The 24906-nt window shown below is 29.6% G+C and overlaps 1 protein-coding gene across 1 annotated transcript in view; it reads left to right on the forward strand.

The window, feature by feature from the left end:
* Positions 1-24906, forward strand: part of haf (leucine-rich repeat and fibronectin type-III domain-containing protein hattifattener) — a 54381-nt gene that overhangs the window by 8189 nt on the left and 21286 nt on the right. Inside the window, exons 2-9 of the mRNA XM_080170585.1 lie at positions 10711-10779; positions 11007-11155; positions 11407-11544; positions 11755-11936; positions 12665-12835; positions 17617-17665; positions 19648-19716; positions 22235-22354. Coding sequence (XP_080026711.1) covers positions 10761-10779; positions 11007-11155; positions 11407-11544; positions 11755-11936; positions 12665-12835; positions 17617-17665; positions 19648-19716; positions 22235-22354 — 897 coding nt within the window. The 5' untranslated portion in view covers positions 10711-10760. The remainder of the gene's footprint in view (positions 1-10710; positions 10780-11006; positions 11156-11406; positions 11545-11754; positions 11937-12664; positions 12836-17616; positions 17666-19647; positions 19717-22234; positions 22355-24906) is intronic.

A 24906-nucleotide genomic window follows, 5' to 3' on the forward strand; every position in this document is an offset into this window, starting at 1 on the left:
TCACATGTTGATTTATCAAGTTTAGTTGCTTTTGTGGTAAGTTAATATAAATATTATAAAAATCTCAGTAAAGCCCTTTTTGCTGAATTAATACAATCTTTTAAAAATCCTAAGAAGGATAAAAATAAAGAAATGAACGTTGTTAGAACTAAGATATCGTTGAATTTGTATAACCCTAAAATAGACGTGTAACTTGTAAATTATAATGTAAATGTAAATGACCTAAAGGCGTATATTCTACTTTGACTATTGACTAACACAACAAAAATAGTTTTAAACCATTTACGTTATTCATCAAATCTTCTAGACTTATTTGAGACATGTGTACCCATTTTTAATAATTTCGAAAAGGTTTTTTAACACCCTACAAAAAATAAATAATTCACAATCATTTCTCAGTGCCAATTCTAGAGTTAAATAGTTTTTGGAGCTGACTCTTTTTTTCATTGAATTTAGAGCATTGCAACTTAAATTACGTTTAAAGACTTTTTTCTGGATGTTTTTATCTTATTTGTCGATAATTTTAGAAAAAAAGATATAAATAAACACAAAAGTATGCTATGTTTAACTTATAAATGCAAAAATTTGTATTGCTGTAAAAATGCTTGAAGTGACCCTAGGTGATCTTTTTAGAATATTGTAATTTTCAGTGACAACAACCATTAGCAAAGGTGACAATTTTTTGTCTTCCGCATAAATTTGCATTTCAATTCTTAGAAACTTTATGCTTTCATTCTTTAAATAATTTTAACTCGTGGTAGGGTTTAAATAACACCGTGCTTGTTCATAACATTTAAAAAATAAATAAGTTGCTATAGACAACCAATATCCAAAATGATGTAAATTATAATAATAAAAAATCTGGGATTTTTTCATGTAGAACTAAAGAAAGAAACTAAATTTTGACCAAAAAACAGCTTCTAGCCTTCTTACTATTTTAACCATAAAAGATTTTCAATGATTTTCATCCCTTTAAAAAAAATATCTTAGTAAGGGAATCAAAGCCTCATTGTAAAAACTTCTTGTACCATTTTAAAAAGCCTATTCTAATTTTAATGTTTATTAAATTGGTGAAGGTACCTTTATGTTTATGTAGCGTTTGAAAGAAGCTACAATACCGATGGACGTAATCGTTCTTGTTAAGATGTAAAAAACTAAGATTAAGCCTAAGGATACATCCAAACAGGCAAGAAGATAAATTCCTCCTAATTAGGATACTTTTTACAGGATAGTTTTATGGGAAAACACACGGTAATATTTTTAGCTTTCCCCTGACAAAATATTTGTTGGCGTAAGGCCGTGGTTTTAAACAACAGTTAACCAGTAGATCTGGACAGTATTTGTTCATTACTGTTAATAAAATATATAAAAAGAGCCTTTTCTTATAGCCAAAGTTCACTTGAACTAAATGATTTTATGGGTTACGTTGAGGACTTAAAAATAATCATTCTTTTCGTATTCTAATCTATGCATTTTTAAAATTCTAAACGGTTGAATTCAAAAGGTAAAATATTTTGATTTGACTTTAGCTATTATTTTTGAAAACTTGCTGGCTAAATGAAATTAAAACAATAATTTATAGGATTCATAGCGAGCAACATAACAGGTGTGGGGTGCGGGGACAGATTAGAAGAAGGGGGGGGGGGGGGGGAGGGGATAGTAGCCATGAGAATTATTCAACAATTTTTCTCAATATTGCAAATTTCTATTTCTTATTACTTCTTATATTTAGAGAGGTACAATTATTCTTAAAATCAATTACTACCATAATGAAAGATTATAAGACGTTATAAAATAAAGTGTCATGCTACCTTGCCTAACTTTGATACTATTCTTGTTTATATTTTTGTTAAAATAAATTCTTATAGTTTAAGCTTAACAAGTTCTACTTTTGGATATCTGCCCTTATATAAACTTAAAAATAACACTAATGGAGATAATAAATGATATACATATATAGCTTTTTTTATTTATTTTCAGGATATTTGTCTATGTCCATTACCCCGTCCCGGATTTGAAAAATTTTGTTAAAATTTTTGCCCCCAGCCAAAATATGGTTGATTTATGCAAAAAAATGACCCATGCAAAATATTTTTTCTGTAGTGCAAAAATTACAATGGTACAAGCACTGCAAAGTTTTTAAAATCTGCAAAAACCCCTGTTTTTAGGGCTTTTTTGGGGCTTTTGTACCATCCCAATTTTAAAGATTTTTACAAAATTTCAATTCAAGTGTGTTAATATATACCTGAAATTTACCAAAAAAAATGGGGGCAGTCTCAATTATAACATATGAAGGTGTAGCAAGTAATCTTCCAAATACAAAATTGTCAAATTGCATACATACATAATAGGGATGGGCCGGATACTTTTTTGGACGGATACTGGATATATGGCTCATTCATAATGCCGGATATCCGGCAAATATATGTTATTTTGCCGTATATCCGGTTATTCGACCGGATATCCGGTTATTTGCCGGATAACCGGTTATTCGGCCAGATATCCGGTTATTCGACTGATGTTCTTTTATTCAGCCAGATATCCGGTAATTTGCCATATAAAGATTATATGTCATTAGAAATCAACCGGATATCCGGTATCCAGCCAAAAAAGTATTGGCCCAACCCTATTATATAAGTATGCCATTGTTTCTTCTTTACAGTGAAGTTTCTGATAGATCCAGGGAATGTTTCAGTTATTAACACTTAAATAAAATTAGATGATCGACCCCTCTCTCAGGTGCCCCAAGAGTCCTTTAGGAGCGTTACCGCTAGAAAGTTCTACAGTTCTTGTGAAAATTAGATAATTTTTAACATTTTCTTTTTATGTGTCATTATCCATTGTTTATCTCTGTTTATTAATTTTGTATTGACTTAATGGAAAAAGACGTCTTAGCTTATAAAAGATGTTCGGTGCTTTACCTCAAAACGTCTTTTGAGCACTGACAACCCCTCCCTCCTTATATTAACTTGCAAGGGTCCCTGGTACCCAATATAAACTATCCTAACCTGACCTTATATAATTAAGCAACAAACTAGAAAGTATCCCTTCCGTTTTTCAAGGTCGGGTATGTGCTCGACTTGGCACTTGGGAAACTTACGTCTTCAATATATCAAAACTAAAGCTATAAAGCAGAAGTACCGATTGCAGAGTTGCTTCACTTTCTAAACCCTTATTGTTACAGGAATCATCAACATCAGGACAAAGGCTGTTTATTACACTAGTCCCAAAAGTTAGAAAATTACCTTTTCTTATTCGCTGATTTAACAACTTTGGGGACTTTCAATCAATTTTGATGGATTGGTTTATTAATTTGAGTGTTCAATCGTTTCTACCACTAATTTTAAATTCTAATGGCTTTTAAATTTATTTGTATATCCCATGATGATACACAAACTGACCCTTTCTGTTGATTACGTAGTGGTTGAAACGTTTGATCACTAAACTTAATGAACTTACCAATTAAATTTCAATAAAAGTTTCCAAAGTTGTTGAGCCAAGAAATAAAAAAATGTTATTATAAGCCTTCCGGGACTAGTGTATTAAACAGCCCAATGTCCCCCTCCTCCCTAGTTATTATTAGACTTGTGATACACTCTTGTATAGTTGATTTATTAAGTTGAGTGTTTAAAAGTTTCAACTTCTAGTCTTAATCTACAGAAGGGATAATTTTTTGTATCATTATTGGGGATGTACATCAATTTATTAGACATTGTCTTATTCCTTTAGATTCTTGAATAACATGTTATTTCTGTTATGAAATAAAAATGAAAGTGTTCTAGTTATTATTTGACTTTGAGTACAGGGATCTAGAGGGATAAGACAATGGCTGATAAATGGACATGTATACCCCATGATTATACACAAACTTAACCTTTCTGTTGATTACAATAGGTGGTTGGAATGTCTTGTTAAACCAATTAAAATTTCAAACAATCTAAAAAGTTGTTAAGCAAACAAATGAAAATTTTTTTAAAACTTCGGGGACTAGTGTAATTAACAGCCAATTGTGCTCTGCCTCCCTAGTTATTATTAGACTTTTGGTACACTCTGGTATAATTCAGAGAGGGAGGGGAAATTGGACTGTTATTTCACTTGTCCCCAAAGTTTTATAATTGTTTTTCTAATTCACTAGGTTAATAACTTTTGATTAATTTTATTGAATTTTGATTGGTTGGTTTATTAAGTTAAGTGTATAAACGTTTCAACCGTTTCTACAGAACGGATAGTTTAGGTATCAAACAAATCTAATACTTATAATAGAGGTAGGCCGGATACTGGATATCCGGATGATTTATAATGCAAGATATTCGGTATCCGGCAAATTACCGGATATCCGGCCGAATAATAAGATATCCGGCCAAATAACCGGATATTTGCTAGATATCTGGCCAGATACCGGATATCTGGCATTATAAATGAGCCATATATCCAGTATCCGTTCAAAAAAGTATCCAGCCCAACCCTGTTATATATGTATGCAATTTGAAAACTTTGTATTTGGAAGATTACTTGCTACACCTTCATATGTTATAATTGAGACTGCCCCCATTTTTTTTGGTAAATTTCAGGTATATATTAACACACTTGAATTGAAATTTTGTAAAAATCTTTAAAATTTGGATGGTACAAAAGCCCCAAAAAAGCCCTAAAAACAGGGTTTTTTGCAGATTTTAAAAACTTTGCAGTGCTTGTACCATCGCAATTTTTGCATTACAGAAAAAATATTTTGCATGGGTCATTTTTTTGCATAAATCAACCATATTTTGGCTGGGGGCAAAAATTTTAACAGAATTTTTCAAATCCGGGACGGGGTAATGTCCATGCACCTTGTTATATCTAGAAATTAATATCTGTATATCCCTTTCACTTCCAGACTGAGACTGCATTCTTTTAGAATTAGAATTATAAATTCAACCAGAAAATGCACTTCTCATTAGAAATCTTAATAGTAAACATAACCAGTTTTCGGCCATTTTTTGATTGGTTACTTTACCTGTTAGCCAAAAAGAGATAAAATTGAAGATTAGCAAACATAAGCCCTTAATTTACTAACTTTTTAAAATGATATCAAGAAGTAAATTTGCTATTTAACTGTTTTTTTTTCTTTAGAAATATAAAACTTTTATATTTTGTAGCTTGTTGCGGCTGCCGAGCCCTGCTTTAATGTCTATGCTACTCAGGTAGCATAATGGAAAATAGAATCAAGATCCCCGACGTTTTTAAGCCAACAAATAAGAGGACATGCTTAGAAAACTTATGAACCAGCATTATTTATAAGTTTAAAGTCCCCACCCCTCCCGGATTCCACCTGATTTAAAAATGTATAAAACAATGCAAATTTAATTGAACAAATATTATATTTTATGCATTTTTATATATTTTTGTCATATTATCATGTCAAAAACAATTGTTTAATAAAGAAAAAAAAAATTTTTTAAATCTACATACAGTGCAGTGTGTTTTTTTTATGAGAACATTTTTGAAAGCAATTTTACCCCACTTATATTTATCAGAATTTAATGATTAATGGCTTATTTTCTTCGTTTTTTAATGCAATTAATTGAACACCAAAAAATATTTCAGTTTTTATTTTAAAAGTACAGTAAAATCTAAAATTCAAAACTTAGGTGTCAACATCTAAAAATGGTTTAACGCATTTTTCTTATACCTAAATCTTCTACCCTTTGCAAGAAAAAAAAACTGGATTTTCTGTAGTCGACTTTGGGGGGCCAGTACTCCCACCCTGGTTGAGATATGACCTTCAAACTTTAATATGTTCTAGTACATGTCCCCAATAGTATCTGTATACATTTTTAGCTCTATATCTCAACTTTGAAGCGTTTAGCAGCCATTCTTGCAAAAGGTAGAATATTTGAGCATAAGAAAAATGCGCTAAAACCATTTTTAGATGTTGACACCTAAGTTTTGAATTTTAGATTTTACTGTACTTTTCAAATAAAAACTGAAATATTTTTTTGGTGTTCTATTAATTGCATTAAAAAACGAAGAAAATAAGCCATTAATCATTAATTTCTGATAACTATAAGTGGGGAAAATTGCTTTCAAAAAAGTTCTCATAAAAAAAACACACTGTATAAACAAGAATGATATCATTTACGCGAAGTGCAGCTAAAAATAATGTAACTATAATTTATCTATAATCAAGATAAAGTCTTCTTTTTCAGTTTTCAATAGTTGTCAACATTTAAATGAAAGGAAAGACAGAAACAGATAGATATCTTAGGAGCTAATCCATTGATACCCTGATAGTCATAGAAGCATTTTGTTGACTCAAAATATTAAATTTTTTATATCGACATTATGGCAGTTTACTAGAGCGCCATTATTGACAAAATATTCATGTCAATATTCCAATATTTAAAATTTCTAATAAAATCATGTCAACCTATTCTAATAATAATTGGTATGTTTATGTAATTACAGCTCCTACGTCTAACAGTGCGATGTATATATAGAGAGAGTATGTGTGAAAGATTTATTCTCATGAAAGATATGATAGCTAACTTTTTTCTCACGGGGTAGAATGTGTGGGGAGGGTATGATAACCATCCAACCATGAAGGAATAAATCTTACTAAGGATGACGGAGACAATAATGATCACATAAACAAATAGCGTAACTGACAATACCGTTTGAGATTTGTCAAAACGGAGATATTGAACTTGCATAAAAACTGTAAATGAATCCACGATATTTAAGCATTATTATTCAAGAGGCAAATTTGTGTTTTTGTCTTCAATTACAATATTCTTTGCTAGTTAATGATTAAAACAAATAATACAAAAAAGTCAATTAAAGAGTAGTAACCTTCTTGGTAAAAAAAAACTTTTGAGATGGAAAGAGAGAGAGTTAAGGGGAAAAAGATAAAAAGGAGGAAAGGAAGGATAATTTAAGTGAGAGAAATTTAAGCCCCGGAAACGATAAGAAAGATAGAAATCATTGGGCCGGAAAACCTTAATTCTCATCAAGAATTGTCATCAAAAAAACTTATTAATTTTTAATCCTTTATGAAAAGATAAATTATTTTTAAAAAATTATATGACAATTAGAGTATTTACAACTATTTTATGATGATATTTTGTTCATTGATTACTTTCTGAATGGGTTGTACTTTTAAGGGAAGCTTTTCTAGGTTTTAGTCCTTCCCTTAGATGCTGTGGGCAAAGCAAGTATTATTATTATTCCTAATGGAAAAATGTTTTATAATGCTTTAATTTTACTTTTTAGTTTAGTAAATTCAATTCGGGTCTGATTTTTGCTTACTTAGGACCGGAGTATAAAGTAAAAGCTGGCCTTTGTTGTTCTTTAGTCTGTAAACTTTTTAGGGTTTTTTATGTGGTAAGGAGCAATCTTCCTTAAATCTTTATCGTTCCTGTTATTTTTCATCAGAACGTGTTTTTTTGCGCTCGTTGACTTTTTTACGTCCTTGACTTTTAAATTAATTTACAAGTAACATTTGTAAAGAAGGAAACAAATATCATTAATAACTTTATCTAGAGAAATATTATTTATTATTATATCATTAGTAAATGATTGAAATATCCTCAATTATAAACCTTTAAATGTGTAATATCTTAGAAAGTAAGAGTTGTTGTATTTTCAAAACAGTAAAAAATTTAATTAAGAAAAAATTAAAAGTTTGATATAAAAAAAATAAAATAGTATTATCTTTTTCTCTTTCTATGTATGTATGTATATAGTTCTAAACCAAAATTTTTATACATGATTAGTAAATGTTAAGTTATTATGCAATAAATTGCGTCAAATAATACACACATACAGTAAATTGAGTTTGTACCTACTTCAATTATTATAGGTTACTGAGAAAAATATATCATTCGCTAATTTCTTTCTTTGTCTCCAATGTATAAACCCTAAAATTTGTGGTGTGTTACTAAAGAGTTAAAAATTATAAATCTGCTACGCCACACTGCATATGGTCAAATATCACAGTACTATAACCCTAGAATGACAAAATATTCTCATTCTTTGTATCTACTTCCTTAAACAACCTTTGACTTAAATTAAAATTGTTTCAACAAATGCTGAAACTATGTAGATTTTCAGCAAAATAACTCATTATTATTAACGGGACAGTTGGAATGAAAGTAAAATTATGACCCTTTCCCCTAAGTGTAATCCTTCTAACGAAATTCTACTTAACATGGTTAAGGTTGAATTGTTATAATATCCTAAAATCTTATGAACACTTTATAACTAAACCACAAACTACTTAACAAAATATAATATTCTTTATACACTCCTAATATGAGTAATAGGAAAAAGTTACTTTCACTTTAAAAGTACTATCTAGTATTTATTTCGTTTTAGAGACGGATTACCTTTGGTATTAAAAAAACATGTTTTCGTGTAATTAAGGGATAACCATTCCCCGTACCAAGTAAAAAAAAAATTATAAAGCTTCTTTTAAGAATATATATCCTTCAGACAGAATTTCATAAATCTAAAGTGAAACAGACATAATTTTAAGGTACAACCCAAGGAAGCAACTTAATATAAATATTTTTACTAACCAATTCTTTGTAGTCATTAATATACATATTCTTTGTAGTCATTTGAGTTTTAAAGATAAAAATTTTTAATTTTAGAACGCTCCTCCCTCATTGGTCAAATGTGATTTTTAAAAACCTTACCAAATTGTTGATTTTTTAAGTCCTTGGAATAAATTTTCATTATGGTATGACAAAATTGATTTTTTCCGCATTAAACATGACCAGAACATATCTTCCCTCCAAAATGTTATTGGTAACTCAGGCAGACAAACATCTTATTACTTTACTGGATGGCAGAAGTGATAAAAGTTTTCATATTGCAATAAAAGTTTTGTAAGTGCAATTCTGAAATATCCACAAATTAATGGAGTTTCAAACAGACTTGGAAAAAAGTTTTCAAAAGATAACAAGGGACATTTAAGCATTTAAGCGAAGCAGAGCAATTAATTATGAAAAAAAGACAATAGATGTTTTATTTTCCATTGAGCATGATCTATTGACAAAACATTAAAATTATCCAAAAAAATCTTTGTAAAGTTTATATCTTTATATTGGCATCACATTCAATATATATTCCATGCAAAACTATTCTTGTAATGATTTAATGATTATTATTCTTATCCTTAATATTGCTCTAAAAGCTAAACTGATATTGATTTCCTTTACAGTGAAGCTTTTTATGAGTAAAGGTTATGGTCATTTAGGGGAGAATATCTACACCATTCCAAAAAGAAAAAATTGTTTTTAAAAACTATAATAGCAGTTGAGGGTCAACTTAAAACACCAAAACCACCCCCCCCCCCCCACCACCCCCTCTTTCAGTGCCCCTAGAGGACTCTAGGGGCGTAGCCTCTAGTAGTGATATAATACAAGATAATTTAATAAAATATAGTTTTTGAGCTAGGGAAGCAAAGATTAATGTAGATTTATCGCACTGTTGTTAATAGGATTTGATGATGTAAGTTTAGAAATAAAGAGTGTAATCACTGCCACATAAACACACATTTTTAAAATATCGCCATTATTTAGACAAAATTATACACAGATCTATTTTTGTTGTTTTAAATTCCTTTTTAAAACCAAAAGAGATTTACTCAAATATAAAGGCAAAACTTTAATTGGGTAATTTATGTGTGTTTTCAAGGGTGCAATATTTTATAATTGGTGTTTGTAATAAAAAAAAAGATTCTTTTGAGTAATATTATTATTTCTATTCCTATACTTTTACCATTGCTGGTTGGTAATATGATTTTTAATAAATGTTTATATTCAAGCGGAATTATTAGGACACCTAGAAATTAACATGACTTACAATTTTACAAACCAAAACAAATTTTGCAAAATTAATTTAATGGTTAGCCTTTGACATTTCAATAGAAATTTACAAATTTTATTTATTTTGCTCTTTGGAAAATTTAAAATTCAAGATAGGTAAATCCAAGAATCATATTGACAACTTAATTTTAAAAGTTGTTAAAATTTTATTTGTCTGTGTTATATGGTCTTAAAATTGCTTGCAATCAAAGCCCATAAGAAATATTTCTTCTTTATTATGATTTTAAAATCAGAGGATAATAATTCAGAGGATTTTATGGTAGAAAAGTTGAAGCAAATTATCTTTTCTCCCGTTAAAATATCCCCCTGTCCCTTATTATAATGTAAATAAAGAAAGAAAACTTTTAAAGTTTAGCAAGTGACTTCATAAATGCAAAATTTAATCAAATTTATAATAAAAATGGCAAAACTGGAACAACTTATTGCAACCCAAGGTTTAATGGATAGATTCTCTGTGTTATTAGCAATTATTATTATATGTATAGATTTATTAGTTGCTCTTTGCTAAATATTTCGGTTAAAATTAGACCCTACATTAAGTAATTAACATTAGAAAACTAATCATTATAACTACGTTTTAAATGTAGGACATTTAATGGCATGATGTTTTTTTAATTATTCCTTTGCTTACATTTTTTCTATAAATCTTATACTTTGTCCCTGTTACTTGTCAATTATAATTTCTCTTTCTATAAAGATGGAAACCAACTGTTTTAAGGAATAATTGTTTGTCATCATTTTATCTAAATTAATAGTAAATGACATAAAGTTTCAACAAAAGTTAAAAGTTTCCACAAGGATAAGATTATTCAAAATTAACATTATATTTTCTATTTAGGAATAATGTAGTCTGTTCAAGCAAAGAGACTTATTCAGATTTACACAAGAATGAGATTATTCAAAATGCCAGGAATGGTTTCATAAAATTTTTAAAAAATCAACTAAACAAATCCTTTTCTAACTTTTAAACTCAACATATATTCAACATTCATTCTGCTACAAATTTTATTTCCTTACTTGTTAACAATTACAGAAAAAAATTACACAAACATGCAGAAAAACAATAAATTTTTACTAAAGTACTTATTTTTAATGATAGAAAAAAATTGTTAATCTGAAACCAATCTGTGATAACAGGTTCATCCTGTTTGAGCCTTGTGGTGTCCAGCCTGATGCTGATGCTACCCAGGGTTAGTCCTGCAGTAGCTCAGTGTCCCTGGGGAAGAGATCCTAATCTTGTCCAGCTACAATCTTCCTGCTTATGTGCCATCAATTTATCGCAGGTATTGGTAATAAATATACTTTAAAAAAAAGGAAAATTTTAGGTCCATTTATAGCGCAGAAATCAAACATTAAAATGTACTTTAATCCAACTTTAAATTTAATCTTCCTACAATTCTAATATGACGTAAGAAGTACGGAGAAACTGACGTTTGTTCAGTGAGACCCAAGTTAAGTATAATACACAATTAGTGTTAACTTTAATTAATTAAAATTGTATATATGTAATATACATATGTATGTATAATTTTAGGAACTTTCTGTCCAATGCACTTCAGTAAATTTTACCCTGTTAACTGGAGCCCTGCGGGACTATGCCAGGGACACACCCATAGACCTAATCTACATCAATGATACCAGTGTCAGTGAACTAGAGGATTCTGTATTTAAGGTAATTTACTTAATGTGATTGCGCTGATACTCTAAAAGTTGCCTTTATCGGCGTATCTGTAAGTAAGGGCTTACGTTTATTAATGCTTCCTAAATTCCCTTTGTCCCCGTTTTTCACATTTTTCCTATCTTAGCAAGCCAATTTTGAATTAATTGAAGGAAAAATATTTTCAACTTAATGTACATAATTTATTTAGTAATTATGATTTAGGGGTTGAAAGTGAGTAACATCCAGATATCTCACGCGAAGCTGACCTACATGTCCCCCAACGCCTTCCGTGGTCTGGAGGACACCTTACAGGTGCTGAACCTGGCCGATAATGACCTGTTCACAGTCCCAGTGGAAACCTTGCGGACTCTCAGAATCCTAAACAGCCTGGATTTATCTAATAATAGGAAAACACGTCTTTTATTAATTTTGACAAGATTTTAACAAGAATGACAACATCAATAGCAAAGCCCAACATATCAATCAACCAGAATATTTTTAGAAAATGATATATAACTCTCTCAATGTTATTTAGAATATGTGCATTAGATTATACATTTACTTTTGTTAAAATATTTTTCCTTATAATCCTTGGAATCAATACTTCGAGATTAAGTTAAGGATACAATTCAATCATTATAATTATAATAAAAAAATAGTGTAGAAAGATCTAAAGCTACGCATTAATGATAAAAAAAAATAATTCATCAAATGATTACATTTCTATATTAAAAAATTAAATTAATTTTAACCTTGGATCTAAAATTAAATAAGTGTAATTTAAATGTATATTAATATCTTTAAAAACATTATTTTAATTTGATAATTCTAAAATTAAAGTCTTACAAATAATAAATAATTATATTAAAGCATAGCTGTTTAACATTCATTGTTTGGCCGTTCGTACGTCCGTCCGTTTATAACACACATGACAGATTGCTATCTTAGAATTTCAAATCTATGACATTAAGTCATAAAAAGGAAAATCATAATCATAAAGTCTACGTGTTTAACTTAAAAGATATCAAAAACCTATAATAATTTAAAACCTTTTTGTACTTTACAAAACATAATTATGCAGGTTAACGATTTATTTTTATAATTAAAACAAATAAAGACAGATTTTAATATGTAGAATCAAATATGTTCCTGACAACTCCTTCGTAACCCTGCGGTTGAAAACCCTAAAGCTGTCTGAGAACAACCTTACATTGGCTTCTAACTCTATGGCGGGGCTTGAACAATCCCTCAAGAATTTAAATATGAAGGGTTGTCAACTCAAATCATTTCCTACTGCAATAAGGTAAGAACATATTTAATATTTGTCGTAGGACCATATTTAGTTGTATACTCGTTTCTATAAGAGCTTACCTGTACAGTCTTTTATGAATAATTAAAAAGACTTAACTAGTGTCTGGTCTTTCAGTCCAAGTTTTTTAAAGATCAAACAGTTATCTTGTGCATTATCTTGCTTTAAAAATATCTGATTTTTGACTTTTAGATTGTATGCGTATAAAAGCTATACATTCAGAAAAAAACGGTTCTATAATATAATTTCCAAGATACCGTAAAATAATTATACGAGAAATCAGAAAAAGATGAAATTATTATAATTATGAGAAACTATTGTCAAATATATTTTATTCTAAGGACATATTTATTTTTTTCCATTCACTTTCTTTCTCAACAATTAAAGTACAGTAATTGTTTTTTTGATGTGTTAGATTGTTTTAGAAACAATATAGGTCAACTGATGATAATATTTCTTCCTACATGTACGAAAATAGTTATGCTGAGTGTACTTGAAAATTCAAGCTTTGCGACTGTAGAGTTGAGTGGGTGACAGGTTTGAATCTCGAACCAAATCACGTCTTAGTCAAGGAACTTAAAAGTAGTGCCTTCTGCTGCTATGTCAGATGCGCGACATTGATCAGTAAAAGTAGGGGGACTGTGTAGTCCAAAAACAGGCGCAACTCATTACCATGAAAAGTTAGGATTTCAAGACAATGGTCATACAATCAACGGGATGGTTGTCTGTATTAGTTGGTATGTTAATGTCTTGAGACTTTCTAGAAAGGTCTGGACCTACCCGTCTCTATAAGTATAACCATGAATACAAGCTTTTATAATTGGCAACTAATCAAAAGCTGAACTCCAATTACTATCAGAATATGGTTTTAATTGATTGTTAATCTTATAGCTAGATGGATATCAGAAATACCCATATTGTGGTGGGTAATGTTTAAGATAATAATTCTTGCGTCATGATGCATAGTTACTGTATGAATATTATATCATGTATGTATATTCAGGGATAACGGATATGTTTATACATATACATTCAAAGTTTATTATAGTGGTTCTTAATTTATTAAACATTTTATGATCAAATCGAAAAATAATAATAAAATCAGTACAACAATAGGTACATGCAAATATAATTATCCCTAGAGATACACTTGTTCAAATCTGTAGGTATATGCATATATAATTATCCATATTATCCCTGGAGATACACTTGTTCAAATCTGTAGGTACATGCATATATAATTATCCCTATTATCCCTGGAGATACACTTTTTCAAATCTGTAGGTACATGCATATATAATTATCCCTATTATCCCTGGAGATACACTTGTTCAAATCTGTAGGAACATGCATATATAATTATCCCTATTATCCCTGGAGATACACTTGTTCAAATCTGTAGGTACATGCATATATAATTATCCCTATTATCCCTGGAGATACACTTTTTCAAATCTGTAGGTACATGCATATATAATTATCCCTATTATCCCTGGAGATACACTTGTTCAAATCTGTAGGTACATGCATATATAATTATCCCTATTATCCCTGGAGATACACTTGTTCAAATCTGTAGGTACATGCAAATATAATTAAATGTCAAGTGCTAGCACAGTTCTTAGGAGTTAGGCTATTCCATAATTTGATATTAGCATGTACAAATTATTATGCATATTTCTAATAATATGTCGATATCACTGGGTCTTAGACGCGGCTAAACTGCGGCTGCCGAGCCCTGCTTGTCTCCTTGTCAGAGTAACATCTTATTTATTGGATATATTTTGAAAAAAATAACGGCAATTAGTTCATTATAGCGGCATATTATAAATTATGAAAGTCAAAGTTTTATCATCGGATTTTAACACTTAAATAATTCTAATTTACTAACAACCATAAAGCCATTTTTGAAATTTCTTAAATCTTATAATTCTAATAATATTCAGAAGTGATTTGCATCAAATTTAATATTCACTTATGACAATTGATTGTACAAATGGTATGAGATAGAGAATAAGCAAATTGTAATGGATACTTTGTTTATCTATGGAGTAATGTGATGGTACAAAAAATTTTAAACAATTTAACGAACAGTTATAAAATAGAAAATTGTGTAATATTTCATTTTTATATTCTTTGCTAACTTATGACAACTTTTTGTTTTAATGGTAAGAAAATCGTTTTATTTTATTGAATAATTTAATTTAATAAAAGGGATAAATTTTGATGTTTCAAAACAAATATATCTTATTTATTTAATCGGTAGTTTTATAGCTCTTTTTATAAGACCCAATTTTTAAAGAAATGTAAAAACTTTCTGTGATATCTTTAGCTTTAGGTCGCACATATGGTTCCATTGGCGCGTATCCGTAGATAAATTACTGTTTTCTTAGATTTAGCGTTTGCAGTAAATGTTAAATAAGTTTAGCGTTTGCAGTAAATGTTAAATTAGTTAAAACAAATAATTTAAAAATAAATTTTAATCTGTTTCAGCTTAAAAATGATTACTTAAATGTTTAAACATTTTAATTTTGATAAAATTATAAGCTTTTGATTTAATCTCAAAAAGTCAAATGTACTATTGTCACGGGTACTATCTGAGCAGCCGTATATCCGATTTATGACGTTATCTGAACATCACAAATTATAGAAATGCTCGGCCAGGTGAGGGTTGAAATTCTTTGCGGACAGTTAAGTGCTTTATTAAGCCATAAAAAAAAACATTTTAACATTTAAGAAATAATAACATAATTAGTTACATTGTAATATATTTTTTATTGTAATACCACTTTGATTAAGAAAATCAAAAATATGTTACTTAACACTTTAAACGTTGCTCGCTCATAACTTGAAAAGAAAAATCTTTAGTGTGGCTTTTCTATAGCTAAAATCAATCATACCAAAAATAATAATAATAATGTGCTTTTTGTGATTTGCATTCTTTTTTTTAAATAAAAAATCTCTTTGTCTCACTCTATGCATGGACACACATTTATTACGTACCTAGGGTGGGTTAAATTGGATAAAATAATCATACCTGCATTAAGAAATCATAAAGCCCCCATACCACTACCAAAAGCATTCACTAGCACAATATACATTTGGTCTCAAAAGTGATTCATCCACACATTTCAAAATCAAAACAAAGACATCGCACTTGGTGAGAGAATGGTGAAATTTCATGCATAATTTTTCCCTTTTTTGAAGACACACTCAATAAGGATGGCAGCTATTATATAAAGACCATTGTTATAACTTTACTTAAAACTCTAATGATTAAAATTAGAAAAAGGATTCTTTAAAGTTTATTTTAACATTTGTTGTTTATTGAATTAAATAAAAATACAAGAAATAAACTGCAACTATTTCCTAGTAAAAGATTGAGGAAAGTACAATACTTTGCCTTATCTAAGATTATTTATCAAGGAAGGAAAATTCTCAACTATTTTGATTATAATTTCAATAGGTGAAATTGCCATAATTGTATTAAGTCTATATGTAGGTTTACTTTTATTTTCATTAGTGCATAACTCTTTTTTTGGGCACACTATTTAAGTCAATGGAAAAAAAGATAGAGGCAATTTTGGATCCAGGAAATGACATTTGATGATGAGTCCCCCGCCCTCTCTCCAATTATTATAATCAAAATTTCCCCTGTGTAGATTAAAATCCAATGAGGAAAAGTTAGAAAAAAGTTATTTTGTACAAACCCTTCCACTCTGTTCATACTTTAAACTCAAAAGTTGAGGTAAAACATATTGAGTTTATTAACTATCAGGGGCAGGATCGATCATTTACAGCCAATAATAGTCCTTTTTCCTTTGGGAGTGTGGATTTATAATTATGCTACTTTAGGAATGTTTGTTAGGAAACCTGGTAGCAGTGAGTCAAAATAAAATTCTTATGATTTTAGACCACTTTATATCAGTAGTTAAAAATGTCAATTACTGAATATAGCCATATATTGATATGGTTGCAGCATAACATTTTGACTTGGTATCTTGCATACAAAACCTTGAAGTTAGCTTGCAAAAGAATTTCTTGTAATTGTATAACTCTGTGGCATAAGTGCAGGTAATATAGTGACGAATTTGGGTTGATTGTCATTTTTTAGAGCAGCTATACTCTTTAAAAGTTTTTGAAATGTAGCCGTTTTTCTTTTAATCCAATTTATTTATTTGCTGAAAGCCTTAGAAAAAATGTCATGTAGAATATGAGGTTTGTACAAGCTACTACGTGTAACTTATCTCAAACGTTTGACACGATTATGCTGTTTTACAAAACCAGTTTAGCCCTTTTGTACAAAACCCGTTTAGCCACATAAGATTACACTAATCCATGTAAATTCCTGACTGCTAAGTGCGGGCAAAATATGAAAGTATTGTTTGAAAGTCTGAAACCCGCACAGGATATTGAAAATTAAATGCCAACATTTTTCATCCATGACTTTTTTTGACTGCAATTCCTCTTCCTTATAATAGCACCCATAGTCATCTACAAGTTAACTGAGAACCAAAAAATACTTTAACTAACTTTTGGCTTGCATTGAAAAAAAAAAATTTCTTGTTTAATTTAGGGACAAATTTAATATCAAAATTTACTTCACTTTAATATAAAGCTTGTAGGTTGATTTATTACTTTTTATGACGTTTAACTTGTTATTTTTCTCTACCTAAATATATACCTAAGTACCTCTATACACATGAACTCTGTAATTATTGTTATTTTATTTGTTTTTGTTGATCTTTTTAAAAATCAATTTCTTTTACTTTAAGGAATTTACGAGGTTTAGCCTATCTGGATCTAGCTCAAAATCATATACAGGTAACTTTTCATTTTATTTTTGGTTGATTCAGAAAAGGCAGAAAAAGATATATATAGCACCGTAATTTGGAGAGCTTTTTTCGCGGATATTTTAATTTAAAAATTATGTTTTATTAGCCCTTAGGAGAAAAGTCTTGGTCGAACAAATCAGGGATTAATACTTTTAATTTATTTTTAACTTTGTTCACTGATGAACAATTACTTGAAATAAAAGACTAAATAGATGTACAACAAGGAGCGCGCAACGCAAGGAAATGCGCAAGAAAAGTTTAATTTTAAATTTGTTTCCAGTATCCTTAAACATCCTGTGCAGGGCAGTATTGGGTCTTGGGTATTTTCAACATCCTGTGCAGGGCAGTATTGGGTCTTGGGTATTTTCAACATCCTGTGCAGGGCAGTATTGGGTCTTGGGTATTTTCAACATCCTGTGCAGGGCAGTATTGGGTCTTGGGTATTTTCAACATCCTGTGCAGGGCAGTATTGGGTCTTGGGTATTTTCAACATCCTGTGCAGGGCAGTGTTGGGTCTTGGGTATTTTCAATTTATTATATGCCTTTTTAATTTAAAAAGTTTAGGATGTTTAAGGTTTTGGCTCAGTCTTTTTGTTTAACTAACTGTTTTTGGCATCTTAATTTACCAAAGCATGCTCATTTTATGTTAAATTTTAAAAGAAATGTTTTTTTTATAATTTTGGAAAATTAAGAAGGCAATATAGTTTAAATAAAGTGTTTGTTAGCTAAATATCCAATATCTTTTTCCCTGTAATTCTTCTTTTGAAATGGATAAAAATAAAACATGTTTTTATGAAAATTATTATAACCTAATGTGTCGAGATTTTTATGTATTTAACAATTGAAAATAAATTTCAAAAATTAGTTTTTAAAAGCGAAGCTTTTCTATAATTAGGGTCGGTCCGTCCGTCCGTCCGTCCGTCCGTCCGTCCGTCCGTCCGTCCGTCCGTCCGTCCGTCCGTACGTCCGTCCGAGATAGATAGCTTTTATTCGTTAATTTAGGCATGTTAGAATTGTCCTATCGATTTCAAACTTTGCATGATGATTCCTGTAGTAGTTGGGTACGATTTAGAAAGCGTAGCAACTCTATAATCATTACCAGAATGTCCGTACGTCCATTTTAAACATGTTGATTTTTCTACTTTTTTAACAACAAATTTTCAAGTGTTCTAATTATCCGTTTGATCTGATTTTTGGTATATTGATTCCTGGGACAACAAAGAACAATATTATAAGCGAAGCAACTCTATAATCAAGTCCAAAAATGTAAGTATGTCCATAAACATTATCCTGCTTCAAGCAGTTTTTCAACATATTTACTTACACTTTTGCTTCGACTCTTATACTTTTAAATTCTGATTATTCAGTTCAGATACTATACAAGTGTTAATGTCCGTTTGTCCTACCGTTTCAGTGCTTCGCTTTTATGGATGTTGTCATCCTTGTTTTTATAGAATTTTACAATTTCTTTGAGTGTCTTTATTTTAAATTTATAGTTTGTCACGTAATTTGCTGCAACTGAAAAATAAATAAGCATTCAGTTTATTTTAAACAGATAAAAAGATAATTCTTAGATTTCCATTAAAAATATGTTATTTTATTAAAAAATATAAAGTTTCCTCGTTTATTCGTCGGCTTTAAAAGATTGGGTTCCTTTATAGAATCTTAATTAATTGCTTCTAACTAGCAATAATTTTGATCTTCAGAATACGATATTTATTATATTTGGTTTATTATCCGTGGGAATGAACATCAATTTATCGTCCATTGTCTTTTCTCATAAGATCCCTAACGTCTATACGTACGTCATAGTGACTGAAAAAAAAACTTTGTATAAATTTGTAATGTGTTGGCAGATTTTTAAAAATCAAGCGTCTGAATTAAATGATGAAAAAGTATTAGTTGTTAATAAAATCTAATGATTGTATGTCACTAAAGATCTTTTAAGAATTCATTTATGTTTGTATTTAGTTTGTAACTGCTTCTGATTTGACTGGTATGAGTTCACTGACAGCCCTCAATCTTGAAAGAAACGTCATCCAGGAATTTATCAATAAAAGAAAAAAGATAATTTAAATATAAAAAATTTGAATATCTATATATACAAAGTTTGCCTTTATATATAACCTAACATTTTAGTTATCAAATTCATTTATTTTAATAACTTTTATTGAAAAGTTATTGAATTAAAAATAAAGTAACTGCTCTACTATTAAATAATAAAATTTTGTGCAGACGCTAATGTATATTCTTTTACTCAATATTCATAATATTGCAAGGGAGGTACCCAATAATAATTGTTATTTTAAATACTAGCGGCTTCACCCCAAGAGTTTTGATCAACCTAATTTTTCATATTTTAGATTTAAAAAGAAAAAGTAAAAAAAAAATTTGGAGGGGGGGGGGTTGTCGACCCCCTATTTGCTTTAAAAAGCAATTTTTTTTGGGGGGGGGGGCGGGACCAGTTGGTATATCCCCTGAAGAGTAGACCCCAATCGGTTCAGTGGATACTGAGATTTTAAGCTTCAGAAAGACAGAAATCGTACTTCTTTGTATTATAGATATTAATTTAAAGAGCGATATTTTGAAAAAAATTGAGAAAAAGGTGAGAGATTATCACAAATTATCCAACAAGGATAGATCTACATACAGACGTACATCTAAATCCTTAATGATGAGTTTTCTAATTATTGGGGGTACGTCAAACCGTCCAATCGACCAAAACTAATGAATCTTATAAGGATTAGAACTTCAAATTCAGAGGGTTTGTTGTTCAGTGGGTGTCATTTAAAACAAGAAACAATTGTTTGCTTATTGAGTAATGTTTTTATGTGATATAAAAGGGGCCGGTAAACCCAATTATGTTTTCAATAATATTGACAAGTGTATAGGCACTATTATAGAATAGACTTGATCAAAAATTTATATTTGTGGAGTATGTGGACTTTCTATTTTTTTACTGAGCAAACCTCCCATCCCTTCCCAAGTGTAAAATTTATACCCGGGGTAAAAACATCTTAATATTTATTTTCAATGGGGTACAAGGTCGTCCAAACTTTTTTTAAAGGGGTAAAATGAGGGGTTTCAAAGGATTTTTCTTTAACTTCTAGGCTTGGGCATAAAGTGTTTTTTTTTATCAATAAATGAATAATCAGAATTTTGAGCAGGTCTAGTGTGCATTTTTATTGTTCTTCATAAATATAAACAATATGAGTCAATGATGGCGCCAGGAAGGGAAAAAGTATCATAGCTTTTATATTGAATTTATTTTAAAAAAAACATCAAAAGTTTTAAAATATTGAAACAAACCATGAATATATGCATTATTTTCTTTTTTATAAAAATTAAATTTTTATTCTTCATAAAAAATGACCCAACAAATCCTTTAAAAGGTTAAGATAGACAATTTAAAAAATGTTTGATTATTGGTTTGATTACTCCCTTACAATTAGACCTATGACACAGCTTTTGAGTTAACATAATAAGGATAAGGTTGGGAATTTCATTTAAAAAGTGTTAGTAGAAAACATAAAATATATACCTATCATAAAAATGAGTTTTTTCTTCTATAATGGGAGGCAACCATAAAATTATATATAAATATATGTATATATACATCTGTCTGTCCCAATATCAAAAAATGCTTTAGGAGACTACATGCTTTTCTTGGTTACTAACCAATAAGCTTCTATTGTTTCCTAAAACTAACTTTATTTCTGCGTCTGTCTATAGTGATATAAGGAAAATTTAAATTTGCCAGATTGTCATTTACTCGGCTTTGCTAATTGAAAATATTCTTTTCCAGTATGACTTCCGATTATTATCCGCTGGATTAGAACCGATTCTCGGCCATACTGAAAAATCATGTATAGTCTTCGGAACCTCGGGTCTAACAAAACTTGTTTCAATCTTATAATTTTTATTTTAATATCCGCAGAAAGCTGCCTATAATACGATGCGAAACATAGCTATTCCCTATCCTGGGGTTTCCTAAAGTGTTGTGTAATTCTTATTTCTCAGGAAATTGGTATTTATTGAAAAGTAATATTTTGGTAAAGGATAAACTGGTTATGCTATGCTTGGATTACGTATCCTTTTTGCGCCGTGGGTAGTCAAGAGAAACGGGGGTAAACAGAGACAGGGAGGAAATAACCCCTCCTTTACCTACTTTTGAAATGAATTGAAAATAAGTTAGTTTTTCTTTTGTTTGTTTATTACTTTATATAAGGTTGGGTTAGGTTATATTGGGCACTAGGTATTTCCACAGGTTTAGGGCTCTGCAGGTATATGCCCTGCATAGTTAGGGGTCCTCCTAGGGAATAAACACAGGAAAAAAGGCTACTCTACTATTTTTCAATTTATTTAAAAATAAGGAGGGGGATGGCTATTAATGCACGAAATGCACTTAGTTTGAAAGCTCAGATATATGCCATTTGTAGATAATTTTTGCTCTTTATAGTCTTATATTTTTGGGTGGAATGAAATGTTATTCTGTCTTCTATTAAAGTAGTTGAACTAAATATATGGTAAATGTTTTTGTTTTATTGATGAAAAACTGCAGGGACTGACCGACAATGTATTTGATGGAGTGGCAACGTCTCTGACTTCATTAAGCTTACTAAATAATCTTCTTACTACCTACCCATGGAAAGCTGTTAATACACTCAAAAGTTTAAGGGTAAGTATAAATATGATATTTATTCATAACTTCATTATGGAGGGAAGGTATAATATACTGAAATGGTCCCCAAATTTTTATAAACATGTTATTTCCAGGGATAAGGGATGGGAAACGTAAGAAAATATTATTCCAGGCCTATTTTCCAACTAGGCCTAAAAAACTAGTTTCGGGATGACGCAGTAGTTAGATTTGAAAACTATGAACAATGATGAAATAGCTATTATATGAATGCAAAGAAAAAAAGTATAGAATAGAATTCAGGTAGTTGATTTCACCTATCATAAAATATAATAAAAACTTTTCAAAGAACCAATATGTTAGTTGCTTTAAGTAGAATCCCGTTATTACTTCGCCAACCCCCCCCCCCCCCCCATTTAAAAAAAGTTTTTTTTGAGATGGTTAAATCTGATTTATTTTCAAACATTTTAAGGGGGGATCTACTTCACCCCAAAATTTGTATATAGAAATAAACACCGCTTTAGCTCCCCAGCTTTAATAAATAAATTAAGTAGAATTGAATAAGTACATGGGTAACATTCTATCAACTAATTGTTCCATAGCAAACATATAAATTAAGAATTTAAAAAAAAAATTATTTTACGTTAAATATTAACAGAAAAGTTCAATTAAGTGTGCAATAATTTTTACCAAAATTAATGAAATTTTTTTTTAACAAAACACAGTACACTTTTATTTACATATTGAACTAGTTTTGTATTTGTGATCATTTAGATGGGTTATCAATTCCACATGAAATGTAACTTTTAAATTGTCTAAAGACATGAGTTTTTCACATTGTTCTAAAGTATAAAATGTTGAAACCTACTCAGTCTTCAAAAAACGATCTCTCAATTTATGTTTTGCTATATGGACATTTATTAATGTGTAAATTAAATAATAAGTTGATGTGATTGAACGTCATATATATTGTTGTCATTCTAATAGCGGAAAGTTTCCATTGTTGTCTTTCTAATAGCAGAAATTTATGTTTGGTTGAATTAATTTAGCCAATAATGAACTGGGGGACGCGTTTGTTATTAATTAATTGGTTAATGCTAAAAGCAAGTTTCAGGCTATTGGATATTGGCCTACAGCCAATGAGGAACTGGGGGAAATGAGTTGATTTTATAGGCAAAAAAGAAAAGTTGCCCCATCACTTTTAAAAGGAGGCTGAGACCTAATTTTCGGTCAGGTTTTCCATCCCTTATCCCTGGTTATTTCATTTGTTGTGTCAAGACCTCTGGAGATCTATATTAAATCTTGATTGAGTTGTACAAACTAACATTTTTAAACTTATACAGATTTTGAGATACAAAAGGATTAAGCAAATATTTAGAGCAATTTTTAAAATAATTTTTGCAAGTACATATAATAAAAACGTTTATTCTTAACATTAAGCAATAAATTTATATTTTAAATAACAACTTTAATTATCTTTTAGGGCCCTTTTCTAAAAATTATAAGAGCATTATTATGGTGGTTCTTTTATATTGTGCTTTTTCTGTTAATCAAGTTTTATGAAGCCCAGATTTCCTTAATTAACGGTAACCTACTTTAAGAAGCGCAGCTATTCAAAAACTTATCAAGTAGACACAGTGTAAAGTTTTATAGTTCTTCAGCACATTTTCAAACAATATTTTTTTTATTTAAGGTTTTTTCATTTTTGCTTAAATCCAATAATTTTTCTTTATTTTGCTTATGTAGAAATATTTAAAAATTTCATAATAAGAATGAACTAACGATTCGATTAGAGCCAAAATTCTGAATCCAACACTTTTGACAAAATCATCCTTGCTTTCTATACAACAATGAGAATTTTGATGTAAACCAAGAGTAATTAATTTCATTCTTAGTTTTGGGTACCGTAACATTTTATATTATTTGAAGCAAAGCTTATCCATATTTGAGGTGTATCTATCCCTAATATAATATTGTGTAACGAATATCTGGTCGTTTTATCGATTTTAAACATTGTCAAAAGATTCCTGTAAAATTAAAGTATAATCTATTTAAGAGTAAATCTTATGTTTTTACATCAGTTTTTTATCCATTCGGCATTGAATTTTCACATCATACAATTTCAATCATCCAATTGATTTGAAAATCAGATTTTTTATTACTTAGATGATTAGGCTTTGTTAACAGGCTCGCTTTTTTGGAATTTGTTATCTTGTTTTATAGTACTTTATTTGAAAGGTTACTTAATTTTTTCTTTATACCTCTTAATTATACAATATACTTTATAAATCCAATTATAATGATTTGTATCATTATAAAAGGTCAAAATATTTATAAGTAACGAAGCTACTCTAAAGTATTCGTGTCCGTCCACTCTAAGGGTTGTCCGATTTTTATTGCAAACCCTTCGACATTCGTTAATGGCACTTTTTTCACTTACATTGTTTCTTTAATTTAGTTTTAATGCATACATCTTAAAAGTTTAAAATAATAATATATAATTATCTCTCTTTCTTTTTCGTATATTTTATTTATAATATCTAACAGCTTCACTACTCTTATATTTAATCGTCCTTGTTTTTTAAATTATG

The sequence above is a fragment of the Acartia tonsa genome, chromosome 1, assembly GCF_053477335.1.
Source record: "Acartia tonsa isolate MP-2025a chromosome 1, ASM5347733v1, whole genome shotgun sequence".
Taxonomy (NCBI): domain Eukaryota; kingdom Metazoa; phylum Arthropoda; class Copepoda; order Calanoida; family Acartiidae; genus Acartia; species Acartia tonsa.